The sequence below is a fragment of the Heterodontus francisci genome, chromosome 7, assembly GCF_036365525.1.
Source record: "Heterodontus francisci isolate sHetFra1 chromosome 7, sHetFra1.hap1, whole genome shotgun sequence".
In the NCBI taxonomy this organism is placed as follows: Eukaryota; Metazoa; Chordata; class Chondrichthyes; order Heterodontiformes; family Heterodontidae; genus Heterodontus; species Heterodontus francisci.
In genome coordinates this window covers 96,464,259-96,477,158 of record NC_090377.1, presented here as the reverse complement: position 1 = coordinate 96,477,158, position 12,900 = coordinate 96,464,259, and the positions used below count along the sequence as shown (strand labels likewise).

The following is a 12,900-nucleotide window of genomic DNA, read 5'->3' as shown; positions in this document are numbered from 1 at the left end:
GACCCCTGCACCCTTGTGACCGAAGTGTGGACCCCAGCACCCCTGTGCCTGAAGTGTGGACCCCTGCACCCTTGGTGACCGAAGTGTGGACCCCTGCACCCCTGTGCCTGAAGTGAGGACCCCTGCACCCCTGTGCCTGGTGTGGACCCCTGCACCCCTGTGCCTGAAGTGTGGACCCCTGCACCCTTGTGACCGAAGTGTGGACCCCTGCACCCCTGTGCCTGAAGTGAGGACCCCTGCACCCCTGTGCCTGAAGTGTGGACCCCTGCACCCCTGTGCCTGAAGTGTGGACCCCTGCACCCCTGTGCCTGGTGTGGACCCCTGCACCCCTGTGCCTGAAGTGTGGACCCCTGCACCCCTGTGCCTGAGGTGTGGACCCCTGCACCCCTGTGCCTGAAGTGTGGACCCCTGCACGCTTGTGCCTGAAGTGAGGACCCCTGCACTCCTGTGCCTGAAGTGAGGACCCCTGGACCCCTGTGCCTGAAGTGAGGACCCCTGCACCCCTGTGCCTGAAGTGAGGACCCCTGCACCCCTGTGCCTGGTGTGGACCCCTGCATCCCTGTGCCTGAGGTGAGGACCCCTGCACCCCTGTGCCTGAAGTGTGGACCGCTGCACCCCTGTGCCTGGTGTGGACCCCTGCACCCCTGTGCCTGAAGTGTGGACCCCTGCACCCCTGTGCCTGAAGTGAGGACCCCTGCACTCCTGTGCCTGAAGTGTGGACCCCTGCACCCCTGTGCCTGAAGTGTGGACCCCTGCACCTTTGTGCCTGAAGTAAAGAACCAGTGAGTGGACTGGACGGCTGCTGCCACCATGCAGAGGGACGACACTGGGTGGCCCCACAGTCTAGTGATGCCCTCCTGTAGGTTCTCCGCCAGGCTGCAATGGCTGCAAGGGATGGCAAGCCTGGATGGAGTTTACAGAGAATGTCAACAACCGTGGGGTCAACCCCTCGAACAAGGGTACAGTGCCGCTAACGGGTCAATGACGTCCTTCGTCCAAGGTGATTCCTCCATGCCACTCTGCTCCTTGGGGCTTGCATGTGACAATGTAGGATGGCATGCTAGATAGAGAGGAAGCGAGCACCCAGGCGGCACCAGGGGGTGTGGCAGCAGCATATCCTTTCAGATGCATGGCGGCATCTCGGGAACAGCCAGCATCTCTTTTTGCTGACCTGCACCACATCGCTTGAGAGTGGATGTATGGAGGAGGCTTTCAGTAGCCTTCATCATGGGCCAAAGGGCCGCCACCTGCATAAATGTTGTGATAGACCTCATGGGAAAACTAACAGAGTTCCTCTTTGTGCTTGCAGGAGAAACAGGCACACAATAACTGTTATGAAAGCTGGACTTTGTAACTTGATTATGTTTTTAAAATTATGATTTTTTTTAAAGTTTAAGATGGGGTCTGGAAGGTCAGGTGACTTCACATCGACTCTGCTAAAGGACATGATAGATCAAAGACTTTTTTTGAAAAACAGAGACTGCAGGGGTAACACCTCAAGAACAAGGGGGTTCTCCCTCCCAGACTTTCAGGTCGTAAAACAGGGAGTTGGTGATTTTGAACATGCATATGTACTGGATAGCTGTTAACACCTGTGAACAATGGAAGGCCCAAGTGACTCTGTGAAACCAGACTTCTGGACTTTGCATATTGGAACAGGACAAAAAAGCTTTTGAGTCCAGATAAATGTAACAGATTTTCAGAAGGCAGACAGGCTGTAAGAGAAGAAACCAGCGATTGTGGCCTCAGGCAGGATGTAAGAAGGGAACTCAATGAGTTGCAGCCTCAGAGCAAGCTGTAAGGAAGACAACCAGCAGGGGTGAGAGAGAGGGAACAACTGCTCTTGGAAGTAGGATATCGTAAAATGCTGCGAAGACTTGAACATGTTTTGAAAGTTGAAGCTTGCAGAGAAGTAGACCAGCAGGATCACCAGAAATCGCCTTCATCACAAACGTCCAGGCTGAAGGTTTGGATCTGCTGGTGCCTGGTGCTCCCTTTCTCTGTGCCACTCCTTCTCCTCACAGGGCTGGGGGGGGGTGGCGCAGGGGTGATGGGGGCCATGAGGACTGGGTGAATTAGTCCCATGCCAGGTGGTCTCTCTCTCTCTCTCATGCTATCTTTGCAGTCTATCTCTCCCAAGACCTTTCCCTTGCTACTCCCTTGGGAGCAAGTGCCACTGCCCCTTTGTGTCGCTTGTTGAGCAGCTCCTCATCCGTTGTTACTGGGACCTTTACATGACCCCCACCAACTGGTGAGGGCAGCCTTACACCAACCCCACACATTGGTGATGGCACACTTATACGACCCCCACCAACTTGTGAGACCACACTTACACAATCCCCACCCATTGGTGATGGCACACTTATACGACTCTCACCCATTGGTGATGGCACACATACATGACCCCCAACCGTTAGTGATGGCACACTTACATGACCCCCACCCACCAGTGATGGCACACTTAGAGGCCTTCCGCCACTAGCCAGCAATGGCCTCCATTCCCCACTCTTCCCCTTCCACTGCACCTTGCCTTTCTGAATGGCTGGCAGAGGCAACACTGAAGCCTTGCCTCGTTGCTGCCACCTTTAACTGGTCGGGGCTCTGAAAGCCCACTAATCCCGTATGCTGCTCATAAAATACAAACTGCACCATAAAATTGCAGTCAATTGCATTTAAATTAATGTTAATTACCTACGAAACAGGACCAGTTGATGTCCTGTCATGTCTCTGTGAGAAGTCCGCCCTTCATCTTTCCTGCTGCTCGTAAAATTTGGAAGCACCCTCACTGGGCTGAATTTTATAAGCCCGCCGCTGAAGTTGGTGGTGGGCAAAAACAATGGCGTCCGCCTGAGCGGGCCGTACATTGCAGAGCTGTGGCAATCCTAAGCGCGTTGGCTCATTTAAATAGCCAGGGCAGGCCGCCCACCCCGATCACGTGGAGTGGGCGGGATGTCCACCCCCGGCAATGGTGTCAGCTGCCTGTGCGCAGGCGCTGACGCTGTTTTTAAAGGGTTTTGAGGCCGACTGTTAAATTTAAATATTTAAAGCGCAAGAACATAAAAATAAGTAGACATTTCTTCTGTCCCTCTCCCACCCCCCAATAACAATTAAATTAATTACTTGCCCTCTCCCCCACAAAACACTTACCTTGCCCACCTGACCTTTACCCCACAAAGTGCATAAACTTTAACCTCAAACCCTTCCCACCATCCCCTACACCAATGATGTTACTTTGACCCTGTTCACCCCCTCCCATACTGAGAAACCTACCTCCTCCCACTTGTTTCCCCGGATGGGGATCCGAAGGCACGGGAGTGCCGGCCACCGAGCCGAAGATCGGAGCAGGAACTCAAGCGGGGACATAAGTATAATTGGAAAGCGAAGCAGAGTTAACGTTTCGGGTCACTGACCCGAAACGTTAACTCTGCTTCTCTTTCCACAGATGCTGCCAGACCTGCTGAGTGGTTCCAACATTTCTTGTTTTTATTTCAGATTTCCAGCATCTGCAGTATTTTGCTTTTATTATATAAGTATAATTAATGCATTCATTTACATTTCGTTGAATATGCAAATGACGGTCCCGTCACTGAGCGGTGGTGGTGGGAGGGAGGAGGAGGGATGCTGCCACAAGGTCTTTCTGCTGCCGCCAATAATCGGGCCGGGACTTTTTGGTGTCAGAGTGCGTGGCAGCCTTGTCCCGGAGGCAGTTTCCGGCCCTGCCGCCACGAAACCCGCCGTCGTGGGTTCTGTAAAATCCGGCCCATTATGTCAGACTCCATGCAAGCACATCCCGTCTGCATTTTAAGCCCTCCCTGCTTTTACAGGCACGGTAAAATCCCAGCATGATTTGGTAATTTATTTCATTGTTATTTGTGGCAGCTTTTGCAAATTAAGTAACACATTTTCTACAACAGTGACAACATTTCAAAGTACTTAATTGGCTGTAAAGCACTTTGAATGTCCTGAGATCATGGAAGGCTCAATATAAATTCAGGTCTTTTTTCTTCGCCCACATCTTGCAAGAACAAATATAGAAAAAAAATCGATTGTACCAATCTCTTCAATTGCATCTAGAACTTTCCATTGCCCGAATCACAGACTGTTAAAGGAATGATTTTGCCTACTTTATTTATTAAAGACAGAGTCTGAGGATTTTAGTTTGACATTTTAAAGTTTATTAGTTTTGAAGAAAATGCAGAATGAATTGCAAGAAGATCATATCAAGTTGAACCGGGCTCTGCTCGCAGTAGATTGTCAGAAAGTTAAGGAAAAATCATAAATTAATTTACAAATTTCTTCCAAAGTGACACAGCGATTAAATTGAGTGGAAGCGAAGCAGGATTGGATGGATCAGAGATGAGAGCCTGAAGGTACGAAATTGCGGCGCCGAATTTCCACCGGACCGTTTAAGTGAATGGACCGAGCGAGTGTTGCTCTGAAACCCATCCGGATTCAGGATGTCGGGTTTCAGTCCCGAGCTCATCGACTACTTGGAGGGAAAGATCTCTTTCGAGGAATTTGAGCGGCTTCGAGAGGAGAGGAAAGCCGTAGAGCGGGTGAGGGAGGGAGAGACGGAGCCAGCGCTAGTGAAGCAGTTTCTGGTTTTGCGGCCTGCGCACAGCAAGATCGCAGAAACAACAGTGAGAAAAACGATCAGGAAATGCTGGAAACACAGAGCGAGTCAGGCACCAGACTTGTGCAGAGAAATGACAAGTTAAAGTTTCAGACTTTGGCCTTCCTCAATACGAGAACCCTCCTCTTTGAGTAGTGTCATGGGACCTTTTGTCTCCCACCCTAGAAGATCGGCTGGGCCTCTGGTAGAAGGTCTCATCGCACCCCCCACCCCCGAAAGTCAAACAGTCCTTCAGTACTCCACCAAAGTGTCAACCTTTATTATGTATTTAAATTAATGCAGTGGGGCTTAAACCTTCAGCTGGCACAGACACGATGGGCCAAGTGGCCTCTTTCTGTGCCTTAAACTTCATAGAGTCATACAGCACTGAAACTGGCCTTTCGGCCCACTGAGTCTGTGCTGACCACCAGCCACCCATTCATACTAATCCTGCATTAATGCCATATTTCCGACCACATCCCCAACTTCCCTTAATTCTCCTACCACCTACCTACACTAGGGGCAATTTACAATGGCCAATTTACCTATCAACCTGAAGGTCTTTGGCTGTGGGAGGAAATCGGAGCATCCAGCGGAAACCCACTTGGTCACAGGGAGAACTTGCAAACTCCACACAGGCAGTACCCAGAACTGAACCACTGTGCATTGATTCTAACCCACAATTCTCTGATGCAGAGGTGACCGTGTTACTAGTGAGTGGGGAGGGAGGGGAAAGGCACTGGAGATAGACACTGACCCATCCAGCCACCAACCAGACAAACATGTAACCTCTGTCAGACACTACAGCCACAAGACACTGCTGCTTACCGCACTCATCTTTGTATATGTCGATTATACACACCCCGGAGCAGATACACATACACCTACTCCCACCCACAAAGTGCACACACATTGCAGTCCTACCACAAACGAATCATCTTTCTCTTGATACACATGCGCACACATACTGTCTCTCATATGGTGCTGGATAGCAGAACTCTTATCCAGACTGGACCTGTCAGACAAGGAGAGACACATTCCTACAAACAATGTGACTTCAGATCTCACTATGTGTATTCTGTCAGACACAGGTAAATTAGATTTGCCAGATGCGCACACTCACGTGGTGTACAATAGAGTGTTTTCAATTCACCTCTAGAGAGAAATGAAGTGTTTTTATTCTTTCTCGGGGTGTGGACATTGCTAGTAAGGACAGCATTCATTGGCCATCCCTAATTGCCCTTGAGAAAGTAATGGTTAGCCACTTTCTTGAACTGCTGCAGTCTTTGTGGTGTAGGTACGTCCACAGTGCTATTAGGGAGGGAGTGACAGGATTTGAACCCAGTGACAGTGAAGGAACGGTGATATATTTCCAAGTCAGTATGTTGTCTGACTTGGTATGGAACTTGCATGTGTGATAGTTTAGCCTTCTGTAAAAGGAGTAAATGTTCTCTATATGCAATATTTTAATTTATTATTCCAGATACATCATCTTGTAATGAGAAGGGCCCATGTATCTCTGATACATAGTTCTGCCCTTGGATGAAAGTAGGCGATGAACAGACAATATGAAATGTAAAGCATTTAAGAATAGGAGTATAGTGTGTTTTATTTGAATTATAAATGTGTAGTGCTGAATGAGAAATGTAACTGAATGAAAATGATTTAATAAATTGCTCAGGGTCGCCTGAATTGGGTATCTTTGCTGGTGAGCGACTGCACTGTGAATTTTTTATAGTCAGGGATAGGAAAAGAAATGGGCAGAAATATGCATGTGTGATTTTTAACATCCTTTCATATATGATTTATTTTTGCCATGAGTATCATGTAATGAGACTTGAGTTTTTTTTTTTAGGAAGCCATCGGTGATGGAGTAACTGAAGATGAAGGAGAAATCACTGCAGCGGAAGATCAGGATGGCCCTTCTAGAGCCTCCCACAGCCAAGCCAAGCAACAGGCAGACGATTCAGGTACATTATTAATCTACTTTAGAAAAGGTTTATTCTTGTCAGTATGACGTTTCAGGCAAGCAGTTGTAGATGCTGCTACAGTGTATAAACAGAATGAAAACTTATTCAATTAAAACCAAATAATGCAGATTTAGCAGTTTCTTCTGTTGTGATGTGGGTTTATATTTGTCTTGACGTCTTGCATTTAAAGCAGCAACTTGCATTAATATAGTGCCTTTAGCACAGAGAAACATCCGAAAGCACTTAACAGAGGCATGATGATAAAAATGGATGCCGAGCCTAAGAAGGAGCTGTTGGGGAGTGTGACCTTAAAACCTTTGTCAAAGAAGTTTTTTTTTAATGAGAGTTTTAAAGAAGAAGGAGGCAGTGACACGGTTTAGGAAAGGAATTTTGGAATGTGGGGCCCAGGCAGCTGAAGGGAAGAACAAGAGGTGCGAGTGAGAGTAACAGAGTTTTTTTGGGAAGGCCGGGTGGGGGTTTGTTGCAGAAAACAATACTTCTACTTGACGCTACATCAATTTTGGAAGGTGGATAGTGAAAAATGGAGATGAACTGGTCTGGAATCCCATTTTGTGGAAATGCTGTTATGGGATAATCTTTTAAAGCCATTTCAACTTTGGCAGCTTGTGAAATTGATCAATACTCCTGTTTTTAGAGATTAGTCCATCTTGAAGTCAGATAATATTTTAATATCAATAAACGTTCTCTGATATAAAAGCAAAATACTACAGATGCTGGAAATCTGAAATGAAAACAAAAAATACTCAGGTCTGGCAGCATCAATGGAGAGAGAAGGAGAGTTAATGTTTCAGGTCAGTGACCTTTCATCAGAATTGGCAAATGTTAGAAATGTAATAGGTTTTAAGCAAATAAAGCAGGGCTGGGGCAAAAGATAACAAAAGGGAAGGTGTTGATAGGACAGAGGGTCATAGAGAATAACTGACAGGAAGGTCATGGAGCAAAGGCAAAGGGTGTGTTAATGGTGTGGTGAAAGACCAAGCGTTAGTGCAGAGAGGGTGTTAAATGACAGAATGATGAACAGCCCTGGCCAAAAGCACAAACATGAAAAAAAACTGGGCAGGCACACGGTAAAAAAAAATGAATGGTGAAACAAACTAAAATAAAATTTAAAAAAAAGCTAAAAATAAAAAAGGGGGACCAGTCATGCTATGAAATTATTGAACTCAATGTTCAGTCCGGCAGGCAGTAGGGTGCCTAATCGGTAAATGAGATGCTGTTCCTCGAGCTAGTGTTGATGTTCACTGGAACACTGCAGCAAGCCCAGGACAGAGATGTGAGCAGGGGGGAGTGTTGAAATGGCAAGCGACAGGAAGCTCAGGGTCATGGTTTTGGACTGAGTGAAGCTGTTCCGCAAAGCGGTCACCCAATCTGCGTTTGGTCTCCCCAATGTAGAGGAGACCGCATTGTGAGCAGTGAATATGGTATACGACATTGAAAGAAGTACAAGTAAATCGCTGCTTCACCTGAAAGGAGTGTTTGAGGCCTTGGATAGTGAGGAGAGAGGGAGTAAAAGGGCAGGTATTACACCTCCTGCGATTACATTGGGAAGGTGCCATGGAAAGGGGACGAGGTGTCGGGGGTAATGGAGGAGTGGACCAGGGTGTCGCAGAGGGAACGATCCCTTCGGAATGCTGACGGGAGGGGAGGGGAAGATGCGTTTGGTGGTGACATCACGCTAAATGTGGCGAAAATGGCGGAGGATGATCCTTTGGATGTGGAGGCTGGTGGGGTGGAAAGTGAGGAGAAGGGGAACCCTGTCGCAGTTCTGGGAGGGAGGGGAAGGGGTGAGGGTAGAGGTGCGGGAAATGGGTCGGATACAGTTGAGGGCCCTGTCAACCACAGTGGGGGGGGGGGAATCCTCGGTTGAGGAAAAAGGGAGACATATCGGAAGTGCTGTTGTGGAAGGTTGCATCATCAGAGCGGATGCGTCGGAGAAGGAGAAACTGGGAGAATGGAATGGAATCATTACAGGAGGCAGGGTGTGAAGAAGTGTAGTCGAGGTAGCTGTGGGAGTTGGTGGGCTTATAATGAATATTAGTAGACAGCATATCCCCAGAGATGGAGGAAGGGAAGGGCAGTGTCGGAGATGGACCATGTAAAGGTGAGAGAAGGGTGGAAATTGGAAGCAAAGTTGACAAAGTTTTCCAGTTCAGGGCGGGAGCAGGAAACGGCACTGATACAGTCATCAATGTACCGGAAAACGAGTTGGGGGATGGGGCCTGAGTAGGACTGGAACAAGGAATGTTTGACATATCTCACAAAAAGACACGTATAACTAGGACCCATGCGGGTACCCATAGCAACACCTTTTACTTGAAGGAAGTGAGTGGAGTTGAAGGAGAAGTTGTTCAATGTGGGAACATGTTCAGCCAGGCGGAGGAGGGTGGTGGTGGATGGGGACTGATTGGGCCTCTGTTCAAGGAAGAAGCAGAGAGCCCTCAAACCGTCCTGGTGGGGGATAGAGGTGTAGAGAGATTGGACGTCCATAATGAAGAGGAGTAGGTTAGATCCAGGAAACTGGAAATTGTCAAAATGATGCAGCACATCAGAAGAGTCAAGGATGTAGGTGGGAAAAGACTGGACCGGGGAGAAAATATTGAGTCAAGATAGGAAGAAATAAGTTCAGTGGGGCAGGAACAGGCTGACACAATGGACAGCCTGGACAGTCCTGTTTGTGGATTTTAGGAAGGAGGTAGAAGCGGGCTGTTCGGGGTTGCGGGACTGTGAGGTTGGAAGCTGCGGAGGGAAGATCTCCGGAGGAAATGAGGTCAGTGAAAGTCCTGTGCACAGTAGCTTGATGTTCGGTGGTGGGATCATGGTCCAGGGGAGGTAGGAAGAAGTGTCTGAGAGTTGGCGCTTAGCCTCTGCAAGGTAGAGGTCAGTACGCCAGACAACAACAGCACCACCCTTATCTGCATGTTTGATCACAATGTCTGGGTTCGACCTGCAAGAACAGAGTGCAGCAAGTTCAGAGGGAGACAGGTTAGAGTGAGTGAGGGGGGCAGAGAGATTGAGATGGCTGATGTCTCGCCGACAGTTTTCAATGAAAAGATCAAGAACGGGTAAGAGGCCAGAGGGAGGGGTCCAGGTGGAGGCTGGTGAATGGGTCTGCTGGTCGGGGTGGAGGACTCCTGGTCAAAGAAGTGAGTCTGGAGGCGAAGGCGACAGAAGAAGAGCTCAACATCATGCCGTGTGCGAAATTCAGTGAGGTGGGGCGTAAGGGGATAAAACTGAGTCCTTTGCTGAGTACAGAACGTTCAGCGTCAGAGAGGGGAAGGTCAAAGGGTATAGTGAATACACGGCAAGGGGTCAGATCAGAAGGGATGGGGTCAGAGGGAAGTGAAGGGGAAGAAGGATCTGGAGGGGCATTGGTCGCCATCAGCTGATGTTATCTGATATAACCTTGGAGTTGCTTGACACCTGATACAATCGACAAGGCCTGCACTGATCATTCTGAGTAGATGTGCTTGATGTCAATGTTTAGGAACGTGCATCTTAATTACGTTTGTTGCGGCTTCCTTGGGAATTGTAGCAGCTATTAAAGGTGCAACTTGATTGAATGGACTTTTTGATGAGAAGCTGTTGGGGGACTCCATATGCCACCAACAGGACTTTGGAGCATTTGCGTTGCTCAGGAGGTCAGGATCTTTTAACCATGAAGCTATCTGTTGTAGGCCAACATAAGAACAGGAGTAGGCTATTCAGCCCCTCAAGCCTGTGCCGCCATTCAATGAGGTCATTGCTGATCTATACCCAAACTCTAGTCACCTGCCTTGGTTCCATGTCCCTTAATACCCTTGGCTAGCAAAAATCTGTCAGTCTCAGATTTAAAATTATTAATTGAGCTAGCATCGTCTGCTTTTTGTGGGAGAGAGGTCGACACTTCCACCACCCTTTGCATGAAGAAGTGTTTTCTAACTTCTCCGCTGAATGGATTGGCACTGATTTTGAGGTTATGTACCCTGTCCAGTGGAAACTGTTTCTGTCTATCTACCCGATCAATTCTTTCCAATATCCTTAAAAACCTCAATCAGATCACCACTTAACCTTCTGTATTCCAGTGCATCAGATCATATTCTGATAAATCACAGAAGTGTCACAGCGCAGTAGGAGGCCATTCGGCCCATCATGTTTTCATCGGCTCTCCAGATGAACAATTCACTTAGTGCCATTCCCCTGCCTTCTCCCTGTAACTCTGCACATTCTTCCTTTTCAGATAACAGTCTCATCCCCTTTTGAATGCTTCAACTGAACCTGCCTCCACCACACTCTCAGGCAGTTCATTCCAGATCTTAACCACTCGCTACGGTGAAAAAGTTTTCCTCGTATCACTTTTGCTTCTTTTATCAATTACTTTAAATCTGTGTCCTCTCGTTTTTGATCCTTTCATGAGGGGAAACAGTTTCTCCCTATCTACTCTGTCCAGACCCCGCATGATTTTGAATACCTCTATCAAATCTCCTCTCGGCCGCCTTTTCTCCAAGGAAAACGGTCCTAACTTCACCAATCTATCTTCATTAACTGAAGTTCTTCTTCCCTTGAACCATTCTTGTGAATCTTTTCTGCACTCTCTCCAATGCCTTCACATCCTTCCTAAAGTGTGGCGCCCAGAACTGGATGTAATACTTCAGCTGAGGCCAAACTAGTGTTGTGGTAGGTGGGAATGTGGAATTGAGGTTACAGTCAGATCAACCATGATCTTGTTGAATGGCAGAGCAGGCTCGAGGGGCCTACTCCTGCTCCTAATTCGTACGTTCGTATGTTATACAAGTTCAACATAACCTCCTTGCTCTTGTACTCTGTGCCCTTACTAATAAAGCGCAGAATACTGTATGCTTTATTAACCACTCTGTCAACCTGTCCTGGCACCTTCAGTGACTTATGCACATACACACCCAGGTCCCGCTGCTCCTGCACCCCCTTTAGAATTGTACCCTTTATTTTATATTGTCTCTCCATGTTCTTCCTACCAAAATGAATCACTTCACAAATTTCCACATTGAACTTCATCTGCCACCTGTCTGCCCATTCCACCAACTTGTCTATGACCTTTTGAATAAACCATGTGAAAGGACAACCTTAAGATAGTTTTAACATCTCCTGTCAATGCTGAGTCATATCTTTACATGTTGTATCATTCTCCTGTGCAGTATACTGAGGCAACACTTGCAACAGGTTAACACAACAACTTATATTTATATAGCTCCTTCAGTGCAATAAAATGTCCCAAGGTGCTTCACATAGTTTCATAGAATGGTTACAGCACGGTAGGAGGCCATTTGGCCCATCGTGGCCATGCCGGCTCTCTGTAAAAGCAACTCAGCGTGTCCCACTCCCCCGCCTTTCTTTGGTTTGTTTTGCTTGAAGTAGTCTAACTTTCAACAGACTGACGTAAACTGCATTGTGCATTTAAAAAAATTAACGGAGCATTGTAAAGTAAAATTTGACATCGAGCCACATAAGATGATATTAGGGCAGATGGCTGAGAGATTGGTCAGAGAGGTACGTTTTACGGAGTGTCTTAAAACAGAAAGAGACATGAAGAGGTTTAGGGAGGGAATTTCAGACCTTGGGGCCTAGACAGCTGAAAGTACGGCCATCAATGTTGGAGCGATTGAAATCAGGGATGCTCAAAAGGCTAGAATTATATTAGCGCAGATATCTCAGGGTTGTGGGGCTGGAGGAAATTTCAGAGATAAGGAGGAACGAGGCCATGGAGGGACTTGCAAACAAGGATGGGTATTTTAAAATTGAGACGTTGCTTGACCGGAGGCCAGTGTAGGTCAATGAGCACAAGGGTGATGGGCGAACAGGACTTGGCACAAGTAAGGACACAGGCAGCAGAGTTTTAGATGACCTCAGGTTTATGAAGAGTAGAACGTGGAAGGCCATGTAGGGGTGCATTGGAATAGTCAAGTCTAGAGGTTAGGAAGGCATCAATGATGGTTTCAGCAGCTGATGAGCTGAGGCAGTGGCAGTTTGTTTTGACTATTGCTTTACTAGAAAAATGATGCCTATGTATTTCCTGCAAGGCCTGAGAGGACAGGTTGGAAGGAATATGGTGTTGAATCTTAAGAGCAGGAAAAGACCTCCTCAGCTGATTAATAGAGTCATAGAGAGATACAGCACCGAAACAGGCCCTTTGGCCCACCGAGTCCGCACCGACCATCAACCACCCATTTATACTAATCCTACATTAATTCCATTTTCCCTCTCACATCCCACCTTCCCTCAATTCTCCTACCACCTACCTATACTAGGAGCAATTTTTTTTACAATGGCCAATTTACCTATCAA

General features: G+C 47.5%; 1 protein-coding gene across 2 annotated transcripts in view; it reads left to right on the top strand.

Moving 5' to 3' along the window:
• Nucleotides 1-4,381: 4,381 nt before the first annotated feature.
• gtf3c3 (general transcription factor IIIC, polypeptide 3) overlaps nucleotides 4,382-12,900 on the top strand; it is an 82,992-nt gene continuing 74,473 nt past the window's right edge. Inside the window, exons 1-2 of one of the 2 annotated variants that reach the window (XM_068035676.1) lie at nucleotides 4,382-4,556; nucleotides 6,468-6,582. In XM_068035676.1, the coding sequence (XP_067891777.1) occupies nucleotides 4,458-4,556; nucleotides 6,468-6,582 (214 nt within the window). In that variant the 5' untranslated portion in view covers nucleotides 4,382-4,457. The remainder of the gene's footprint in view (nucleotides 4,557-6,467; nucleotides 6,583-12,900) is intronic. The other variant, XM_068035675.1, reaches the window with a different exon arrangement.